Raw genomic sequence first — 22,569 nt, 5'->3', positions numbered from 1 at the left:
TTTTGCATTTCTTTTCCATGGAGATGGTCTTGATCCCTGTCTCCTGTGCAATGTCACAAACCTCCATCCATAGTTCATCAGGCACTCTGTCTATCAGATCTAGTCCCTTAAATTTATTTCTCACTTCCACTGTATAGTCATAAGGGATTTGATTTAGGTCATACCTGAATGGTCTAGTGGTTTTCCCTACCTTCTTCAGTTTAAGTCTGAATTTGGCAATAAGGAGTTCATGATCTGAGCAACAGTCAGCTCCCCATCTTGTTTTTGCTGACTGTATAGAGCTTCTCCATCTTTGGCTGCAAAGAATATAATCAGTCTGATTTCGGTGTTGACCTCTGGTGATGTCCATGTGATAGAGTTCTTCTCTTGTGTGTGGAAGGGCGTGTCGTATGACAGTGCATTTCTCTCGGCAAAACTCTTATTAGCCTTTGCCCTGCTTCATTCCATACTCCAAGGCCAAATTTGCCTGTTACTCCAGGTGTTTCTTGACTTCCTACTTTTGCATTCCAGTCCCCTATAATGAAAAGGACATCTTTTTTGGGTGTTAGTTCTTAAAGGTCTTGTAGGTCTTCATAGAACCGTTCAGCTTCAGCTTCTTCAGCATTACTGGTTGGGGCATAGGCTTGGATTACCGTGATACTGAATGATTTGCCTTGGAAACGAAGAGAGATCATTCTGTCATTTTTGAGATTGCATCCAAGTACTGCATTTTGGACTCTTTTGTTGACTATGATGGCTATTCCATTTCTTCTAATGGATTCCTGCCCACAGTAGTAGATATAATGGTCATCTAAGTTAAATTCACCCATTCCAGTCCATTTTAGTTCGCTGATTCCTAGAATGTCGATTTTCACTCTTACCATCTCCTGTTTGACCACTTCCAATTTGCCTTGATTCATGGACCTAACATGCCAGGTTCCTATGCAATGTTACTGTTTACATCAGACCTTGCTTCTATCACCAGTCACATCCACAGCTGGGTATTGTTTTTGCTTGCCTCTATCACCAGTCACATCCACAACTGGGTATTGTTTTTGCTTTGGCTCCATCCCTTCGATCTTTCTGGAGTTATTTCTCCACTGATCTCCAGTAGCATATTGGGCAACTACCGACCTGGGGAGTTCCTCTTTCAGTATCCTATCATTTTGCCTTTTCATACTGTTCATGGAGTTCTCAAGGCAAGAAAACTGAAGTGGTTTGTCATTCCCTTCTCCAGTGGACCACATTCTGTCAGACCTCTCCACCATGACCTGTCCGTCTGGGATGGCCCCACACGGCATGACTTAGTTTCATTCAGTTAGACAAGGCTGTGGTCTGTGTGATCAGGTTGGCTAGTTTTCTGTGATTATGGTTTCAGTGTGTCTGCCCTTTGATGCCCTCTCACAACACCTACCATCTTACTTGGGTTTCTCTTACCTTGGACATGGGGTATCTCTTCTCGGATGCTCTAGCAAATCGCAGCCACTGCTCCTTAGTTTGGACGAGGAGTATCTCCTCATGGCTGCCCCTCCTGACCTTGAACGTGGAGTAGCTCCTCTCGGCCTCTGCTCCTGACCTCGGGTGTGGGGTAGCTCCTCTGGGCTGCTCCTGTGCTGTGGTAACCTTAAACATATACAATTTTTATTAATAAATATAGTCCTTATTGAAAGATAAAATCAAACACCTTAAATAGAAAATATTGCTTCTTTTACCTGATTGCTGCTTATCTAGAGCTTCCATTACTTCAGAATACTTCTATCAGCACAAAGTGAGATGTCATCTCATCTTTCCTTGAGCAGAGTCTTGTACATCTCGGGACTGTGTGAACCTGGGGACCTGGCATCTCACTGTCTTGTTTGGCAGCACCATCTGAGTTGGTTTCCTTCTGGGTGATGAGGAGATTACAGCGGTGCCTGCACATTCCAGTCAGGGCCTTCATTGTCATCTATCGTCATCTTTGTTATTCTGTTGCATCTTTAACCATTTAGGAGATGGATACTCAGATTTCCCCACCAATTGGCTAAATGTTTGTCTTTTCAGATCATGCCTAACTCTCATGTTAATGATAGTTGCTCAGCTGTGTCCGACTCTGTTTTGTGACCCCACAGACCGTAGCCTGCCAGGCTCCTCTGTCCATGGGTTTCTCCAGGCAAGAATACTGGATTGGGTTGCCATTTCCTTCTCTGTAACTCTCATAATAATTACAAAATTTTACCAGAACTGCATTGTGAAAGCTTTAAGTTAGGTGTGAGGTGATGGTTTAGTCAAAGCTCACTCTTTGCTGCACAGGTGAGCCATTGTCCACCTTTTTTTCTTCCTCTTCCCTCTTACATTTTGAAATCGTGCCTTTTGGAAATGTGATCTGACCTGGCACGTTGGCTTATGTGAATGTAACCATCTCCCGAGATGTTCATTTGCTGGCTTAATTATACCCAAAAGATGGTTCCTATATGAATTCAGAAATTGTGGGGATTACACCATTGACCTAATCTAAAATTCCAGAAATGTGGGGGAAAAAATTTCCTTGTGCATAGCCTTGCTTCTAGAGTCCTGCTGATGCAAAACAGGACACTTTTTTTCAGGTTACAGGTTGACTGATTCCTTAGGACCCCAAAACTGATGCGAAAGAGCAGCTCTGAAAGGCCGCTCTGAACATTTGTGGTTCATCTTGGGCCCCACCTCCTGATCCCTGGTTCTGGGAAGAAATCAGGTCAAATGTTAGAAATGAAGTGGCTGCTAAGCTCATAGCTGTAGTTTGTCTACACCATGGATTCCAGGCTGGGGCAGGTCTCCAGGGGATCTCTAAGGCTGCACATCTGCCACTCCTAACATGGCCCATTAAGCATTTTCATGCTCTTTTCCAGAGGAATTTTGAATGATCCTGTGGAAGGTATATATAAATGACTTGTCATTTATTTATTAATACATTGCCATAGATTTGGTAAAGTTACTTTTGTCTTTTGATTATTGATCTTTTCTTATTGTGGTGAAATATACAAAACATAAAATTCACCATTTTCACTCCTTTTCAGTGCAGCATTTAGTGTCATTAGGTACATTCACATTGTGTGGCCATCACCATTATTCATCTTTGGAACTTTTTGTTTTTCCCAAACTGAACTCTGCTCCCATTAAGCACCAACTCCCCACCCCTCTCCCCTCACCCAGCACTGTTCTACTTCTTCTCTATGTGAATTTGACTACTTTAGTACCTCATGTAAGTGGAATCATACAGTGTTTATCATTTTGTGTCTAGCTTATGTTCTGTAGTACAATGTCTTCAAGGTTTATCCATGTTATGGCAGGTGTCAGAATTTAACTCCTTTTTAAGGCTGAATAATATTCCACTGTAGGTCTATACAACATTCTGTGTGTTTGTTCATCTGTCAGTGGACAGTTGTTTCTACCTTTTAGCTATTGTGAACATAGCTGCTGTGAATATGAGTGTAGTTTGTCTAGACCAGTCTTTTTTGAGTATATCCTTAGTATAATTGCTGTATTGTATGATAATTTCATGTTTAATTTTTGAGAAACTTCCATATTCTCTTCCACTGTGATTATACCATTTTACATTCTCACTTGATCTTTGGTTTTCTTCTTTAACTTGAGAAGTAAACAAAACATTTTTATAAAGTATGACATTATGTTTGGATTAGTAGCTCTGGTTGGTGGTCTGTTGAAGTAGCTCCTGGTGTCTCTTCAGTTTTCTCAGATCTCTAGGCCATTTTTCTTACAAAATAAAGGGATTGTGCAACATGGGTTGTGGTTTTTGTAAAGTCAGCAGACTGGCATTAAGAACACAGTTTCCTCACAGGAACAGTGTTTTGAACATTATACTCACTCATTTCAGAATGAAAACACTAAGCCTAAAGTGTTTAAATATTGTCACCCAGAGAATGAATGATTGAGTCCAGATTTATAGTCCAAGTTTCCAAATTTCCTTCCTTAAAGCAGCCACTCCATGCTCATCTAATTTGGCTCAAAATTACTTAGTTGTCTCTTAAGTGTAAGCCTACACCCTTTATCCTTCTGACAGGTCCAAGTTCACTGATACAGGGGGTGGATTTTGCTTCTACCTCCTGCTCCTCCCTTTGCCGTCCTTGCTGGCAGGGCTGACGCCATACTGAGGAGTTAGAGGGTGAACAAGGGTCCCTAGAGCCCTGTTGTCAGGGCTCATCCTGCTCATGCTGACACCACTCAAGGCCCCAGAACACATGCTCCTTTGTGTTATGTTCTAAGATGACTTGGTATCACCTTAGGAATCCAGATCTCTGTCTCCCTCTCTCATTTCAGGCCCTTTGCCTGAGTAGCTCAGCCATGGGAAAGACCACCACAGGCCAGATAGTTAACCTGCTGTCCAACGATGTGAGCAGGTTTGACCAGGTAAGCTGCCCCTGCGGGATCCTCTTCCATTTCCAGTCCTTCTCACTGGGTTCAGCTTATTGGGATGCCAGGTGCCAGGGTTTGGTGTCAGCCAGGATTCCATTGAGGATATAAGACAGAAGCTCCATTTATCCAACTTTCATTTCTCTGTGTGCAGCTTTGATGTAATTATATGTGTTGTTCTATAAATGAGAGTTTTGTTTTTCTAATAACAGACAGGCAGCAGTGTTCTTGCCCAGCTTGGTTAGTGACCCCCGGGGTCCTCCTGGCATAGCCCTCCTTGGCACGTGGTGTGGGTGTTGCTGGCCTGTCTTCCTAGTTGATGAAGGCCTGGTGGGAGGGATTGTTCTTTCCCCTGTGCCCTGTTCAGTGCCTGTTGCATAGAGAGCCTGTGAGGAACAATGCCAAGTGGGTGGTCCCCAGCCAGATACAACCTACCCTTTGCTGTCGCTTCCAGTCTTTCTTCCATTGACCTTATGCATAGATCACAAGACCCAAGGCATTGTAGCTGTTGGTCAGATCTGTGTTGCACTAGACACTTTGCTTTCAAGTATTCATTCATCAAACATGAAGTAAGGCCTCTACTCACTTTCAGGAATCAACAAAGCTTGTTTCTTCCCTGTAGAAGCCACAGCCTATCAGGGAGATAAATATACCAGTAATTACTGGAGAGAGAGTGGTAAGTACCATAATATAGGCTTTCCTGGGATGCCAGGCTTCCCCAGAGGAGTTGGGGGCTAAATTCTAGGACACAGAGCATTTGGGGAAGCCCTGAGCTTATCTGTGTTGTGGACAAAATCCACATCTTCAGTGCTGCTGGTCTGATTCTCCTGGGACATCCCAGAAGCCAGCCCTGTGCTGCCCCTGAAAGGCATCATCTGGGGTGAATGCCAAGTCCATACCCGGCAGGACCAGGAATACCCAAGGGATGAGTGGCGTCAGCGAGGAAGACAGACAGACAGACACACACACACACAGAAGGTTGTGTAGAAGAGGTAGCTTTTTTTTTTTATTTTTAGGACAGCTCAGTTTTTATAGAATGAACGTTACCTCCCCCTTAAGTCACCACATATTACATCAGATATTGGTTTGTGCTTCCGTCAATATTTTTTTTCCCATGTTTTTCCCCTATGCATTCATCTAGAACATTTCCAATTACAGGGTTTATTCTTAAATGTCCCGTACATAGTCTTCTTGCCTCAATGGCCTAACATTCTCACTCTAACAAAAACAATGTTCCACAAATCTCAGGTATAGTGTAAATTCTTTGGACAATAAAACAATACATGGGAAGGGTCACAGTAATATGTTTGACATTTCTAAGAATAGTACCATGAGAAAAACCTGATATTTTTCTTTACCTGAAACCACAAAATCTCAATTTACAATGATTAACTGTTAAACAGCAAAAACACCTCTAAAGCAGCAAAACACCTCTATTAATAGTGAGATAATGGCAGTGAAGCTGGTTAATATAAATCTTCTATTGAAACCCTATGTACCCCATTTTCTAATTTTATAAAAATACCCATAATATCCCATGTTGTTTAAAGAAAGGGAAACAATGAGCAAACAGCAGCAAGAAAATAGCAATAGTGAAAACCCTTTCAACTAAGGAGCAAGTAAACTAAAGCAGTATATCTACTTCTAAATCTAAACACCTCTACTCTTTTCTATTCTAGAACATTATAATCTTTTAAGCAAGCAGCCAAACTATGCCTGTGGCCTTTTCTTTTTTGACTTGATGTTTATGGTTGTGTCCTGAGCCAGAGCAATCATGAGCGTTTCTAAAAAGACTTGGACTTTTCCAGTGAGGCCTTATTACTATATATTATATTTCCAAAAATTAATAGAAAGCCCACAACAGTAAGACAGAAGGAAGAAAGGGACATACCGGGCCCCCGGGACAACCTTGAGGGGAAGAGCTGCCTTGCAGCTTCCTTTCTCATCCTGGCAGCTCCGGAGGGGACATATTGGGCCCCGAGGCAGCCCCCTGTGAGGAAGAGCTGCCTTACAGGTTCCTCTCTCGTCCCATGACCTTGTCACGGACTGGGCGCATCCCGGCGGCTCCTGACAGGTGGACACTTGGATTTCTGCTTTAGCAGGTTTAAAGCCCGCTGAGATAATTTCTGTTTAGGTTCCTTTTGTTCCTTCAGAGCATATTATTTCCACACTGTATCCTTATTGATTTTTACACCATTGTAAGAAGGCTTTATCTTTCTCAAGGTAACAACGTTCTTGCACTATCTGTGGGTGGGACCGCTGCAGGCTATCGCAGTGACCGTCCTTCTCTGGATGGAAATAGGAATATCATCTTGCCAGGATGGCGGTTCTCGTTATTCTGCTTTTGCAAAGCTGCTTTGGGATGTTGTTTTTATCACTCCAGTAAGAGAAACACTGGTTTTAAGAATTGATAATATGTAGGTTTTATTCCTAGTTTTTTAAGGAATCTCCATACCATTTTCCATAGTGGCTGTATCAATTTACATTCCCACCAACAGGGCAAGAGTGTTCCCCTTTCTCCACACCCTCTGCAGCATTTATTGTTTGTAGACTTTTTCATGAGGGCCATTTTGAGTTTTGAATTGCATTTCCCTAATAATGAGCACAGTTGAGCATCTTTTCATGTGTTTGTTAGCCATCTGTATGTTTTCTTTGGAGAAATGTCTGTTTAGGTCTTTTTCTCACTTTTTGATTGGGTTGTTTGCTTTCCTGGTATTGAGTTGTATGAACTGCTTGTTTATTTTGGAAATTAATCCTTTGTCAGTTTCATTTGCTATTACTTTCTCCCATTTTGAGGGTTGTCTTTTCACCTTGCTTATAGTTTCCTTTCCTGTGCAAAAGCTTTTAAGTTTAATCAGGTCCCTCTTGCTTACTTTTGTTTTTATTTCCATTACTCTAGGAGGTGGGTCAGAGAAGATCTTGCTTAGATTTATGTCATCAAGTGTTAGGCCTATGTTTTCCTCTAAGAGTTTTGTAGTTTCTGATCTTACATTTAGGTCTTTAATCCATTTTGAATTTATCTTTGTGTATGGTGTTATGACCCGGCAATCCCACTCCTAGACATATACCATGAGGAAACCAAAATTGAAAAAGACACATGTATCCCATTGTTCATTGAAGCACTATTTACAATAGCTAGAACATGGAAGCAACCTGGATGTCCATCAACAGATGAATGGTTAAAGAATTTGTGGTACATATACACAATGGAATATTACTCAGCCATAAAAAGGAATGCCTTTGAGTCGGTTCTAATAAGGTGGATGAACCTAGAACCTATTATACAGAGTGAAGTAAGTCAGAAAGAGAAAGATAAATATCATATTCTAATGCATATGTATGGAATCTAGAAAAATGGTACTGAAAATTTTACCTACAGGGAAGCAGTGGAGAAAAAAAACATAGAGAGTAGACTTGTGGTCATGGGGAAAGGGGAGGAGAGGGTGAGATGTATGAAAAGAATAACATGGAAACTTACATCACCATATGTAAAATAGATAGCCAACAGGAATTTGCTGTATGGCTAAGAAACTCAAACAGGGGCTCTGGATCAACCTAGAGGGATAGGATGGGGAGGGAGATGGGAGGGAGGTTCGAGAGGGAGGGGATATATGTATACCTATGGCTGATTCACGTTGAGGTTTGACAGAAAACAACAAAATTCTGTAAAGCATTTATCCTTCAATAAAAAGATAAAAAAATTTTGATAATATGTAATTGGTAACATCACAGTTGCTTGATGCTTTTGTTCAAAAACAAGACCAACACCTTCTCTAGTGTCTTCTTTGTGTGGGTTGTAGACCTTTCAGACTTAGCCAGTGGAGGCTCCAACCTTATGCTGAAGGCCCATCTTGAAACAGGAACAGCGAAGACATTCACTGGCTCCTCTTGGCACCATATCTGAATAAGTAGTTTCCTTCAGCAGAATTTGCCCATGTCCAAATTATTTAAGTATTGTTAAATAGTAATAATCTTGGAGGTCCATTTCTCATCACATATATTTTTGTTATGCTTGTGTTGGAGCCTTTTCAGGTATTTATGTTCATGTTTCCATTAAGTTATAAGCCCCCTAAGGGCCAGGCTGATCTTCATTGTGTCTTTATGAAGTCCCACATTCACAGCAGCACATGTGATAGAAAAGTGGCTGGTGGTAAAGAGCCTTCTGCTGCTGAGTTAGACCTGAAGCAGGTCCCAGAGGGTTGGAGGTGGGTGGTTGTCAGGTGATGGAGATGTTGTGCTATTTGAAGCTCATTGAGTTCTTGTGTATGTTGTGTGTGTGCAGGTCTGTGCTTGGTGTCTTTCTTTATTTGGAATTTCCTTTCCTGTCTTTGCTGTGGAGAGATGTTCTTTATCCTTTGAAGCCCTGTTCCAGTGCTACCAGGTCTCTGAAGCTCTTCTTGTTCTCCTTTCCTGCTGGAATTAGCAGTCCCATCTTTTCTGCTCCCCAGAACTTCTCTCCTTTTTTATTACAGCACAGACATTATCTTCCTGGGTGTCTTTCTGCCTTCCCTACCTGACTGTGACCTCCTTGAGCAGATCATGGTTTGTATCTGACTCATTTCAGGTCTTCCCTAGCCAAAGCTGCACATTCTCCAAGTTACTTCTTGAAATGGGCTGAATGGTTGGCTTCCTAATTGAAACCTTCTTCTCCGTTTGTACTTTGAGTAAGACCTGCCTGTGTTCTAAGTGCAAAAGGCCTGTAGAGAACCATTTGCTTCCTGGCCACTACCCCCCACCCCCACCCCCATGCCCACTACTCCTGCTGCTACTAAGGAAAGTTGGGCTGTGGTCACTAAGGCTCATCTCTCACATCTGTCCCCTCAGGAATAAGACCACAGCTCTCACAGACGACAGGATCAGGACCTTGAGCGAAGTCATAACTGGCATCAGAACAATAAAAATGAATGCTTGGGAAAAGTCATTTATAGACCTTATTACCACACTGAGAAGGTAAGTTTATATATATAGATGTCACTCCATGTTTTCATGCTTTATTTCCTATTCTACTGGATGCTTTAGATGTCTTACCAAAGAAGTATTTAAGTTCACCAATACTTACTATTCACTGCGTTGTCCGCATGTTACAGGAAGGTTAAGGAGTATGGTGGAGACATCATTTAACCTGCTTTTCCATTTACCATATTCTCAAAGGAAAAAATACATATGCTTCTTAGTTGTATAGAAATGAAATTCTAAGCAGTTCTCAATACCTCGAATCTCAATAAGCAATGTCTTTAAGATAGTATTTGAGACAATGACATTCAAATTAAGATTGTAATTTATGTTGATGACCCATAAATGGGGAGATTATAGAGATTGGTGTACCTATATCGAGCTGAACTATATGAATCACTATTCTTTTTTTTTTAAATTTATTTATGTTTTATTGAAGGATAATTGCCTTACAGAATTTTGCTGTCTTCTGTCAAACCTCAACATGAATCAGCCATAAGTATACAAATATTCCTTCCCTTTTGAACCTCCCTCCCATCTCTCGTTATTCTTCATTGTTGTGTTTAGTCATTCGTATCCAACTCTTTGTGACCCCATGGACTGTAGCTCACCACCAGGCCCCTCTGTCCATGGAATTTCCCAGGCAGGAATACTGGTGGGGTTGCCATTTCCTTCTCCAGAGGATCTTCCTGACCCATGGATTGAACCTGTGTTCCTGCATTGCAGGTGGATTCTTTACCACTAATAAATTCATGAATCACTACTATTCATTCAAAAGGAGCTATGAAAATGCTGTTCCTTTTGTTTTGCTTCAGGTTTGTAGACTAAAATATCTTATGAGCATTTCTCTGACCCCACTTTGTCACCTCTGACTTTGCACCTTTCTGGGGAGCCCCCTTGCCCCCTGCTCCCATGTCCCTTCTTCTCTGGCCTCCTCCAAGCCTGACTGACTCCAGCTTATCTTCTCAGGGTCCGTGTGTGTGTGTGTGTGACTTGCCCTGACTCCACTGCTCTGGGTTACATGTCTCTGCTCTGGGCTCCCTTAGGGGCTGTGCAGACCATCTCTGTCTATTGTCTCCCAATTTTGTGGTTGCTAATTCTCTTCCCCCACAGGTTCATGAGCCCCTGGAAGGGACAGGCTGTGTCTTTCTGTGAGGAGCCCAGCACAGGACTTGTGATTATGAATGTTTGTTGAATGAATGTTCAAACCCAGTCTGACTGACCCAGAATGTTTGAAAGTGTGACTTTAAGCCTCCCCTTACTTGCAAGAGTGAAGTGATGATGAAATCTGTGGTCCTGGTGTTGGGCAGACACCTGGGTGTGTACTATGCTAATGTCTCCATGATATGAGGGATGGTTTATTTTAATCTGTGTCTACTCTCTAGAAAAGGGCCACTCACATGGGGCACTGAATTCATGTCTTGTATGTTGATGCTTCTTTTAAATCCTATGTTCTACTTTCTTTTCTAGGAAGGAAATTTCCAAGATTCTGAGAAGTTCCTACCTTAGGGGCATGAATTTGGCAACATTTTTCACTTTGAGCAAGATCATGATTTTTGTCACTTTCATCACTATTGAGCTCCTTGACAACCTGATCACAGCCAGTCAAGTGTTTATGGTGGTGACACTGTTTGAGGCTCTGCGGTTTTCGGGCACCCTCTACTTCCCCATGGCCATCAAGAAGTTATCAGAGGCCGTTGTCAGCATCCAAAGAATCAAGGTTTAGTGAAAAATAACTTCTTAAAGTTACAGGCAGATTTTACCTAAAAACCTTTATGTGGGGTCACTGTGTGCCAGTTAGGTGAGATTTAACTCTTTCAGTGCCAAGCTGGCAGTCTTACCAAAGTGTATGTATTTCCCTCTTTTCTTAAGTAAAGTGTGTTAGAAGTATCATAAGATCCATGAATGGGAAAGACTAGAGATTTATTCAAGAAAATTAGAGATACCAAGGGAATATTTCATGCAAAGATGGGCTTAATAAAGGACAGAAATGGTATGGACCTAGCAGAAGCAGAAGATATTAACAAGAGGTGGCAAGAATACACAGAAGAACTGTGCAAAAAAGATCTTCATGACCCAGATAATCACGATGGTGTGATCACTCACCTAGAGCCAGATATCCTGTAATGCGAAGTCAACTGGACCTTAGGAAGCATCACTATGAATGAAGCTAGTGGAGGTGATGGAATTCCAGATCAGCTATTTCAAATCCTAAAAGATGATGCTGTGAAAGTGCTGCATTCAATATGCCAGCAAATTTGGAAAACTGAGCAGTGGCCACAGGTCTGGAAAAGCTCAGGTTTCATTCCAATCCCAAGGAAAGGCAATGCCAAAGAATGCTCAAACTACTGCACAATTGCACTCATCTCACACACCAGCAAAGTAATGCTCAAAATTCTCCAAGCCAGGCTTCAGCAGTATGTGAACTGTGAAATTCCAGATGTTCATGCTGGTTTTAGAAAAGGCAGAGGAACCAGAGATAAAATTTCCAACATCCACTGGATCATCCAAGAAGCAAGAGAATTCCAAAAAAAAAAAAAACACATCTATTTCCGATTTATTGACTATGTCAAAGCCTTTGACTGTGTGGATCACAATAAACTGTGGAAAATTCTGAAAGAGATGGGAATACCATACCACCTGACCTGCCTCTTGGGAAATCTGTATGCATATCAGGAAGCAACAGTTAGAACTAAACATGGAACAACAGACTGGTTCCAAATAGGAAAAGGAATATGTTAAGGCTACATATTGTCAGCCTGCTTATTTAACTTACAAGCAGAGTACATCATAAGAAACCCTGGGCTGGAAGAAGCACAAGCTGGAATCAAGATTGCCGGGAGAAATATCAATAACCTCAGATATGCAGATGACACAACCCTTATGGCACAAAGTGAAGAAGAACTAAAGAGCCTCTTGAAGAAAGTGAAAGAGGAGAGTGAGAATGTTGGCTTAAAGCTCAACATTCAGAAAACTAAGATCATGGCATCTGGTCCTATTACTTCATGGCAAATAGATGGGGAAACAGTGAAAACAGTGGCAGATTTTATTTTGGGGGGCTCCAAAATCACTGCAGATGGTGTGACTGTAGCCATGAAATTAAAATATGCTTACTCCTTGAAAGGAAAGTTATGACCAACCTAGACAGCATATTAGAAAGCAGAGATATTACTTTGCCAACAAAGATCCATCTAGTCAAGGCTATGGTTTTTCCAGTAGTCATGTATGGATGTGAGATTTGGACTATAAAGAAAGTTGAGCACTGAAGAATAGATTCTTTTGAACTGTGGCATTGGAGAAGACACTTGAAAGTCCCTTGTCAGGAAGGAGATCCAACCAGTTCATGCTTAAGGAGATCAGTCCTGGGTGTTCATTGGAAGAACTGATGTTGAAGCTGAAACTCCAGTACTTTGGCCACCTGGCACGAAGAGCTGACTCATTGGAAAAGACCCTGATGCTGGGAATGATTGAGGGTGGGAGGAGAAGTGAATGACAGAGGATGAGATGGCATCATCAACTCAATGGACATGAGTTTGGGTAAACTCCGGGAGTTGTTGATGGTCAGGGAGTGCTGCAGTCCCTGACTGCATGGGCTGGTGTGCTGCAGTCCATGGGGTCTCAAAGAGTTGGACACGACTGAGCACCTGAACTGAACTGAAGATCTGTGCTCATTTAGTGGCAGTGGTGTTAATAGCAGTGACACAGGCCCTGCCGTGCAGTGATGGCTGCAGGATGATTCAAATGTCTAAAAGTAGGAGATGTAAACAAATTGCATCTCCTGTGCTGACTGGAATGTCTAGGCAGTGACTGTGCACAGTCCTAGGATGACTTGGATCCCTCTCTGGTCTCGGAGGGGAAGGAACTGCTGAGAAGTCCCTGTTCCCTGGGCAGGAAACGTGGCCTCAAACTCACTTAGTTCTCTGTGTTTAAAACTGGATTCTTTCCACCAAAGATGTTTTATTGTTGATTTCTGACCTCTGCATTTTTGTTTCTGTTCTCCTTTTACTTAGTGTCTAAGCCTCTCTCTAGCTGCCCTCATCCTTTCAAATGTGTGATTCCCACCATGCCTATTGTCTCCTTTTAAAAACTAACTGTCCCTAAATAGTTAGGGATAAATAATTTTTATCATGAAGACAAGGGCCTGGCACACAATAGGTGCTCAAGTATTTCTGTTTAAAATGAAGCTTAAATCATCTCTGTGAAAATGAATGATTTAATATGACCTCATAAGCCCAAGAAGTCTATTTTTCTCTAAGTGATGAAGGGGGACCCATGGTCTTGTCACTGAATGACTCCCATAGGATTGTGAAAGATTTTAACTTCAAAGTGCTAATACTTTTCAGTGACTTTTGCCTCCAGTAAAAGGTATCTCTGAGGTTATATTATTCACAAAGCAGCTCTAGGTTTTCCCTTACCACCACTGGGAAGTCAGTCTTTTTGGCTGCAGTTCTAATGTTGATACTTTCCTGCATAACCTGTTCTGGGTCTGCACTTCATGGCTCTAATCGCCATTTAATTTCAGCTTTTTCATCAGAGTGAGTCCTGGAGAAAAATTCAGCCAGCACTTCAGGTGCTTTTTTTGTTTGAAAGTGGGAATTCCTGTTCTAATGTACACACATTGAGTATTGATGTCTTGATTACACGCTTATGCTGAAATTGTATTTGATTCTGTATAGACAAGATATATAACATATACATTACTCTCCATGGCCCTTGGTCTTTTTAATCAATTGAAATTGATATATCCCAGATGAGAAATTCAAGCAAGGCTTTTTGAGGTTTATGCTGCATCACAAAGTATGAAAACAAAATACTGATGCCCTGCTGACTCTTTGAGAAGGATGGACTGGTTCCTTAAGTGGGGTGAGGGTAGGGGAGGTTTGGTGGTTTGAGCCAGAGGGGTGACTTATGTGGTCTGCCCACCATCTTATAGGTGTCGTGTGCCAAGATCATACACAGTTCCCTGCTTTTGCTCCCAGCAGCTCAGAAATGTCAGTTGGCTTGTGGTGTTTTTGTACCTTACTGTTCATAATTGCCTTTCCATGCGTTCAGTTATGTTTAGTCCCTTACGATTTCTTTGTATTTTGTTGCTCAAGGAGTCGTTTGTCCAGGTGCAAGTGCTCCCATAAAGGGCCCTGGGTCCCAGCCGGCCTCATAGCATTTTTCTTGTTGCTGTAGTGTTTACTATGTAAGGCTGTAGCCATGCAGTCAGTGGTTGGACTGATTTGAACAACCATACGGTCTGATTGTGCAAGACTCAGTCTTAGCTGGAGTTGGGACTGTATAAGTGCATAAATGACATAGTGTCTCCCCTCTATGGGACTTAATATTCCTCTGGGGATTCAGAGGTAGGGAGGGCAGCGCCAGCCAGGGATGTGCTGAGCTGGTTCCCAGAAAGCTTAGTATTTGAGATGGGTCAGAAGGAAGGATGCAGTCAGAACTCAGGGTGTCGAAGTAGAGGTCACCTGGGGAGTGTGGACTTAGGTGCTGGTTGATCACAGGGGGCATTAAGTGTGGTGGACACTCTTGGAGGTGCTGTAGAGAGATCAGGAGGGAGTGGTGTGTTTGGGGTCAGTGTGGTGGTGTAGGGGAGAACTCAGGAAGGAATCAGAAAAAGAAAGGTATCAGTATTTGAAATGATTAATTAGTAAGTGAGAGTCTGAAATTATGTTGCTTTGAGAGGAAAGCAGAATTGGGAAAGAGATGAGCTGTGGAAGAACAGATGAGAGCTGCTACATGTCTGATGAAGGGAGAGGTGGTGTGGAGAGAGGACGCAGTAGTTGAGAGCCTGCAGAGAAGTCCTCAGACCACTGTCTGTTCATCTTGCCTCCTGCTGGACACGGGTTTGGTGTGGACAGAAGTAGCATTGCCCAATGTTAGGTTCTCTGTGAGCCTGGATGAGAGGAGGAGGGAATGAGAGGATCAAGTCTCCCGCCAGCTGGTCTTTGAGAGAAATGCAAGGGTCCTGTCTTTCTTTTCCTGCACAGGGGTTTTCACGTTCAGCTTTTACCAGTTGTTCTTTTGAAGTAGAAGTTTTGCAATCACATTTATGACTCTGAGGTATGATATATGGGGTGTCAAGGACTTGAAGAGTGTTTATGTTGTTTAAGGTAGTAGATTACTATTTATGTGTTGTTTTCTTTCTCAAACATCCTAACATGCTTGTTTCAGTTGACCGTTTGTTGGTAAGAATTCAGTTTGCCTGTGGGTGCCAGAGTTATCCATGTTAAAGCTGATTACACAGGTCATTTGTTTTTCTCTCATGCAAGAATCCTTATAAAGTTCTGTATGAGTTTCCTGCTGCTACCATTACAATGTACCACAAACCAAGTGGCTTGAAACCATAAGAATGTATTGTTTTACAGTCCTGGAGGCTAGAAGTCTGAAATTAAGGTGTCAGGAGGGTCAGCATCCCTCTGAATCAGGTAAGGGAGCATCCTTTCTTGCCTCTGTTGGCTTTGAGTAGTTACAGACAAACCTTGGCATTCCTTCACTTGTGAATGCCATCACTCCAGCCTCTGTCTCCATCATCAGGTAGCTGGTTTTGTATGTGTATGTGTGTGTGTGTGTGTGTGTGTGTGTGTGTGTATCTGTGTCTGCATCTCTCTTAAGGGCACTAATCATATTGGATTCAGAGCCCACCTTACTCCACTGTGATCTTACCTTAATTGATTACATCTAAAACAACTGAATTTCCAAATAAAGTCACATTTTCAGGTAGTTGGGATTAGGACTTCAGCATGCCTTTTTTTGTGGGGATACAATTTACCCCATAACAAGTCCCAGGGTTAGTGTGATCCTCCATGGTGTAGGGATCCAGACTCTTTCTTTCTTGTTACTTCACCGCAGGTGACCTTGATCCAGCTGGCAGCCTCCAAGACCTGGGCTGTGGGGTAGAGGAAGGTCCTGGTTGTTGTTAGTTTCCACTGACCTGGCTTTAGTCACACGGCTGCATCTATCTACTCCGGAGGCTGGAGACAGAGGGACTCTTTCATGCTGCCATGGGTCAGCTAAAATCCAGGGTTTGTTAACCATGGAAGAACAAGAGCAGATTTTGAGCACAGCCAGTAGTCTCTGCAACATGTTCACAGTTTTGGGGACCTTGAAGAGTGCGAGTGGTATAAATTGTTTGTTCAGTATCTCTACCACTCTAGCTTTTCTTATTGAATTATGTCTAGCATTTGCAAGGCAAGAGGGAGTTTTCTTGTGTGTTTGTCCTATGTGAGACTTCCCTGGTGCCTCAGACTGTAAAGCATATGCCTCCAATGTGCGAGACCCGGGTTCAATTCCTGGGTCAGGAAGATCTCCTAGAGAAGGAAATGGCAACCCACTCAAGTATTCTTGCTTGGAAAATCCCATGGACAGAGGAGCCTGATAGGCCACAGTCCATGGGGTCACAAAGAGTCAGGCACAACTGAACGACTTCACTCACTTTCACTTGTCCTATGTAGCAGTTCATAGAACTTTGTTTTGTTCAGCTACATTGAATCAATTAGCTGCTAAGTAGTGTAGAAGATAAGAAGTGCTGGGTGCGGCCATTCCTGCTGTGGAGGAGAGAGGGCATTGACTAAGGAGAAGAGACAGTGATTGTGAAAAGATGCTGGTAAAATATTTTTTAAGGTGTAGAAACTTAAGATCATTTTCTTTTTAGAATGATGACTTAAGTGGTAGTTAATGACAAGCAGTGATATGGATTTGACACACACGAGGGGGAAAGCAGAGTGTACAGGGTTTGCACTCAGAGTGTCTGTCATTGGTCTTGTGTTCTCAGCCTGTCTTGTGCCACTTGATTCCTGATGGCCTGGGAAGGGCCTTCCTCTCTGTGTTCCTAGCAGTGTCACATGGAGCTTGGCACCTGGTGGGATTCAGTTAAAATTTATGAAATAATTTCCTTCCAGCTCACCTGTTCATTGTTGGTAACACAGAAGTAAAACAATAGAGATGTCCAGGTTCTAAATGCATTGGAGTTTGAAGCCATATTTTCTTCTGAGAGAAGAACCAGCACACTTGTTGAGAAAGTAGCAAAGATAGCCTCATGGCCAGGAATTCTCTATTATCTGTTTCATACATGCACACTCTCTCTCTCACACACACACACATACACATATACTATATATATGTATGTATATGCTATATTATATATATGTTATACTGTATTATATACTTAGATGTATATATACTATAATAATAGTATATTACATACTATATACTATTTCTCAAGTGAACCAAGACCTAATAAAATACAGCTATAAAATCATAGGTAGGCTGTATAAAATTTTTATTGCAAATTTCAGAGAAGCAGTTGTTTTGTTTGTGCTTTGTTCTTGCAGTATAAACAATCTATATTTTGCCTTTTTCTGTAGAACTTTCTGTTACTCGATGAGATGTCACAGTGCTACCCTCAGCTGCCATCAAATGGTAGAACAATCGTGGATGTGCAGGCATTTACTGCTTTTTTGGGAAAAGGTAAGAAACCTTCCGTTCCAAAATCATGACTGCTAAAAGACAACTGTGACAGAGATTTACTAGAGAATTTTGAGATTTTACATATGCTGTAAAATGTGACTTTCTCATTTACTGAGAATATGTTATAAACATTCTTGGGATCAGGAATAAGGCTTACAATGAATGGAGATTAAGTGTAAAAGCAGCCTGAGGCATTTGACATGTTGCTCTTTTTCTTATTTTCAAGAGAGCTTTCAATATATTAGCATGTGTTGAGCTTAAAGTATGTAAATTCTTCTTTAAATTTTTAGTTTATTTTTCATTATGTTTTATTACAGAGTATTAAATATAATTCCCTGTGCTATACAATAGGATCACCTTTTTTAAAAAAGATATAGAACATAAATACATCTTTTCTTGAAAAGTGAAAGTCGCTCAGTCATGTCCGACTGTTTGCGACCCCATGGACTATACAGTTCATGAAAATCTCTAGGGCAGAGTACTGGAGTGGGTAGCCTTTCCCTTCTCCAGGGGATCTTCCCAAGCCATCGATCGAACGTAGGTCTCCCAAATTGCAGGCAGATTCTTTACCAGCTGAGCCAGAAAACCCAGGTCTAATATTCTGGGCTGAAGTGTGAAGTGTTAGTCGCTATGTCTGAGTCTTTGTGACTCTATGGACTATAGCCCACCAGGTGCCTCTGTCCATGGGAATGGATACCCACTGCAGTATTTCTGTTCTTGTTCTTCAGTAGCTCAGTAGTTTCCAGCTCTTTGCAACTCCAAAAACTGCAGCATGCCAGACTTCCCTGTCCTTCACCATTCTCCTGGAGCTCGTTCAAACTCATGTCCATCGAGTTAGTGAAGCCATCCAACCATCTCATCCTCTGTCATCCCATTCTCCTACTTTCAGTCTTTCCCAGCATCAGGGTCTCTTCCAGTGAGTCAGGTCTTTGCATCAGGTGGCCAAAGTATTGGAGCTTCAGCTTCAGCATCAGTCCTTCCAATAAATATTCAAAGATTGATTTCCTTTAGGATTGACTGGTTTGATATTCCTGCTGTCCAAGGGACTCTCAAGAGTCTTCTCCAACACCACAGTTCAAAAGCATCAGTTCTTCTGCACTCAGCCTTCTTTATGGTCCAATTCTCACATCCACACATGACTACTGGAAAAACCATAGCTTTGACTATACAGACATTTATTGGCAAAGTAAGGTCTCTGCTTTTTAATATGCAGTTTAGGTTTGTCATAGTTTTTCTTCCAAGGAGCAAGCATTTTTAATTTTACGGCTGCAGTCACTGTCTGAAGTGATTTTGGAGCACAAGAAAATAAAATCTGCCACTGTTTCCACTTCCTCCCTTTCTATTTGCCATGAAGTGATGAAACCAGATGCTGTGATCTTAGATTTTAGAATGTTGAGTTTTAAGCCAGCTTTCTCACTCTCCTCTCTCACTTCCATCAAGAGGCTCTTTAGGTCCTTTTCACTTTCTGCCATTAGAGTGGTATCATCTGCATGTTTGAGATTGTTGATATTCTGTCAAAATTCTAGATTCCATTTTGTGATTCATCTGGCCTGGCATTTTACATCATGTAGTCTGCATAAAAGTTAAATTAGCGAGGTGACAATATACAGCCCTGACATACTCCTTTCCTAATTTGGAACCAGTCTATTCCATGCCTCTTCCTAACTGTTTCCTCTTGACCTGCATACAGGTTTCTCAGGTGACAGGTAACATGATCTGGTATTCCCATCTCCTTAAAAATTTTCCAGTTTGTTGTGATCCACACAGTTAAAGGCTTTAGTGTAGTCAATGAAGCAGAAGTAGATGTTTCTCTGGAGTTCTCTTGCTTTTTCTGTGATCCAACAAATGTCAGCAGTTTGATCTCTGGTTCCTCTGTCTTTTCTAAACCCAGCATATACATTTAGAAGTTCTCTGTTCATGTACTGCTGAAGCCTAGTGAAAGGTTGTTGCTGAACGATAAGACACGGGATTCTTGGCCTCCAGAGGAGACGAATTCAATCCGGGGCCAGAGACAGGGCTGAATCACTCAGAGCTTTTGTGTAATAAAGTTTTATTAAAGTATAAAGGAGATAGAGAAAGCTTCCAACATAGGCATCAGAAGGGGGCAAAAGAGTACACCCCTCCTAGTCTTTAGCTGTATGTTATATAGTCACAGTCTGTTAATGAAAAGAAAGGAATGTCATAAAATTTAGAATGGCACCAGATAATTCATCCCTGGCCATAAAACAATTGACTTGAATCTTGTAGAAGGGCAGATTACCAACGAATAGTTTCCTTTACATAGATTAGGGAAACAATACTTGAGTAAGTAAGTTAGGCCATTTGGCTGAACCAACTTGAAGATAGAGTCTGGGGCACATTAACATAGCTTAAGACAGCATTTCCATAAGAAAAAGAAATGTATTGGTTAACTCAAGGTTTGAGAGTAGTTAGCTTTAGGTGAGACCAGGTGTCATGGCAACACAGCATTTTAAGAGAAACCTCCTTTTAAATTTGTATAGAGAAGGAAAAACATATCCCTGGTTTGTTCCTTCCTGCCGTTTAAGAGAGATAAAAATGTCTGGCACTTGCAGCCTGTTTCCTCCATTTGGAGACCCCTGGCCTTCCTGCCTGTTACCCTCTCATTCCCCCCTTTTCTTTTAGGAGAATTATGTTGCCTAGGGAAAAGGGGCATCGTTCTCATTCCATAACTGCTTCCGAGCTGACAGGGGGCGTTGTCCCTAAATTGGTGAAGCAACGTATTCTCCTAATCCTCATAGTGAGGATGTCTGATCCAGGGGCCCCAAATAGTAGTCGGAAGAAGCTGCAGTGATGGAAAGGAGTTTGAGCAACCATTTGTAACTTAAAAGCTTTCATGCGACTAGAGACAAATCCAGTTACACAGTTACAGATGCAGGGAGCAAACAGCAAAAACAAAACAATCAGAATTATTGTAATTAAGATAGTTTTCCACCATGGGGAACTAGTTAACGTCGCCCAAAGTGAGGTGATTGAGGCTTCAGGAGTATCCATGGCCCCCAATCATCTTGTTCATGTGTTTAGTAAAATGAGTAACATTAGTGCTCATATCAGGTATATATGTACAGCAATGAGTATGAATGATGGCACAAGTTCCTCCTTGTGCAGCTGTCAGAATATCTAAAGCCATGAAGGTATTCGCAGACTTGGAGAAAGTCTTTTCTTTGAAGTGGAGATGTCCACCACGGGAAGCCTTCCACTGATGAAGAGGGGGTTGCTCCGCAGACCCAGCAGTTAGACCGATTGTGGAACACAGCATAGGAGTGAGCCCAGGACAGGAAGGCATTGTTTTGAGGATCAAACAGCAGACTCAGGATTTCTGGAGTCAGCAGAAGTAGGCTCACATAGATTATCAGGCCCATCTGAAACATACAAAGTCAGAGCATAGAAAGTAAAAACAAAATGACATCACTTAATTCTGGTCAGGGTGCCACCTCTTGACTCGAGTGTGATGTACCCATGAATCAATTCCTGGCACTTTGACAGCTGTGGGAGAAGAAAGAATAACCTGGTAAGGGCCTTCCCAGAGAGGCTCGAGGGATGGGCCCCCAGATCCCAATGTTTTTATGAGGACCTCGGTTCCTGGCTCAAATATTGATTTGCTGGATTCAGAGGCTGGGTCAGGAGTCGGCTCTGTCTCCCAGAGTTCTGTTAATGCCTGTTGAAAAACTGAGAGCTGAGTTACATAATTAGTTAACTCCAAGGCTTCAGGATCTATAACAATGTCTGTGCATAAGAAAGGCCTTCCATAAATACATTCAAAGGGGGACAGCCCCTCCTTTTTTGGGGCAGTTCGAGCCCTCATTAAAGCTATGGGTAGGACTTTAATCCAGTTGTCTTGCATCTCTTGAGTTAATTTGCACAGATGCCTTTTGATAATGTCATTAGCTTTTTCAACCTTTCCTGAGGATTGGGGTCTCCAGGAACAGTGTAAGTGATACTCTATTCCTAGAGCTTTAGACACCCCCTGAGTTACAGCAGCTTTAAAGGCGGAGCCACTGTCACTCTGAAGGCTCCGTGGCAGCCCAAACCTGGGGATAATTTCATGGATTAAAATCTTTATAACCTCTTTAGCTTGTTCACTATGACAGGGGAACGCCTCAATCCATCTAGGAAAAGTATCCACCCAAACTTGTAAGCAAGAATATCCATTAGCTTTTGGCATATGAGTAAAATCAATTTCCCAGTCCTCTCCAGGATACTTTCCCTTTCATTGTAATCCAGATTTTGCTAGCTTTTCAGTCTTTGGGTTATTTTTCTGACAAACCTCACACCATTTGATAGTGTTCTTTAAAGTTTTCATTACATTTTTACCTTCAAACAAACGAGAGGCCATCTGGTAAGTACTTTCTACACCCAAATGAAAACTCTGGTGTAAACCCTTAAGAATTTTCCACTGAGCATTTTCAGGAATTATTAATCGTCCATCTTCGGACTGTAACCATCCTTTATCAGTAATCTTTGCTCCTCTTTTCTCGTATCTTTCTAATTCTTCCTCAGTATATTGTGGTTTTTCCTGTTCCACAGGACCTGTCCAGATCAAAGGCGTCTGTAGGGAGGGGGTTTCGTAAAGTGCTGCTTTTTTGGCTTGAGAGTCAGCTAACAGGTTACCAGCAGCTACTTTACTCCCATCCCTGCTGTGCCCTTTGCAATGCATAACCGCTACTTCTTTAGGACAGTAGATAGCCATTAAAAGTCTCTCAATCTCTCTGAAATGCTTAATAGGTTCTCCTGTTGCTGTTTTAAACTGTCTTTCTTTCCATATTG

The 22,569-nt window shown here is 42.0% G+C and overlaps 1 protein-coding gene across 1 annotated transcript in view; it reads left to right on the top strand.

The window, feature by feature from the left end:
• LOC122447239 (ATP-binding cassette sub-family C member 4-like) overlaps positions 1–22,569 on the top strand; it is a 245,412-nt gene that overhangs the window by 13,191 nt on the left and 209,652 nt on the right. The window contains exons 6-9 of the mRNA XM_043477775.1: positions 4,273–4,362; positions 8,473–8,570; positions 9,190–9,315; positions 10,789–11,038. Coding sequence (XP_043333710.1) covers positions 4,273–4,362; positions 8,473–8,570; positions 9,190–9,315; positions 10,789–11,038 — 564 coding nt within the window. The remainder of the gene's footprint in view (positions 1–4,272; positions 4,363–8,472; positions 8,571–9,189; positions 9,316–10,788; positions 11,039–22,569) is intronic.

Source organism: Cervus canadensis, chromosome 9 (genome assembly GCF_019320065.1).
Source record: "Cervus canadensis isolate Bull #8, Minnesota chromosome 9, ASM1932006v1, whole genome shotgun sequence".
NCBI classification, from domain to species: Eukaryota; Metazoa; Chordata; class Mammalia; order Artiodactyla; family Cervidae; genus Cervus; species Cervus canadensis.
This window is presented reverse-complemented; position numbering and strand designations above follow the sequence as displayed.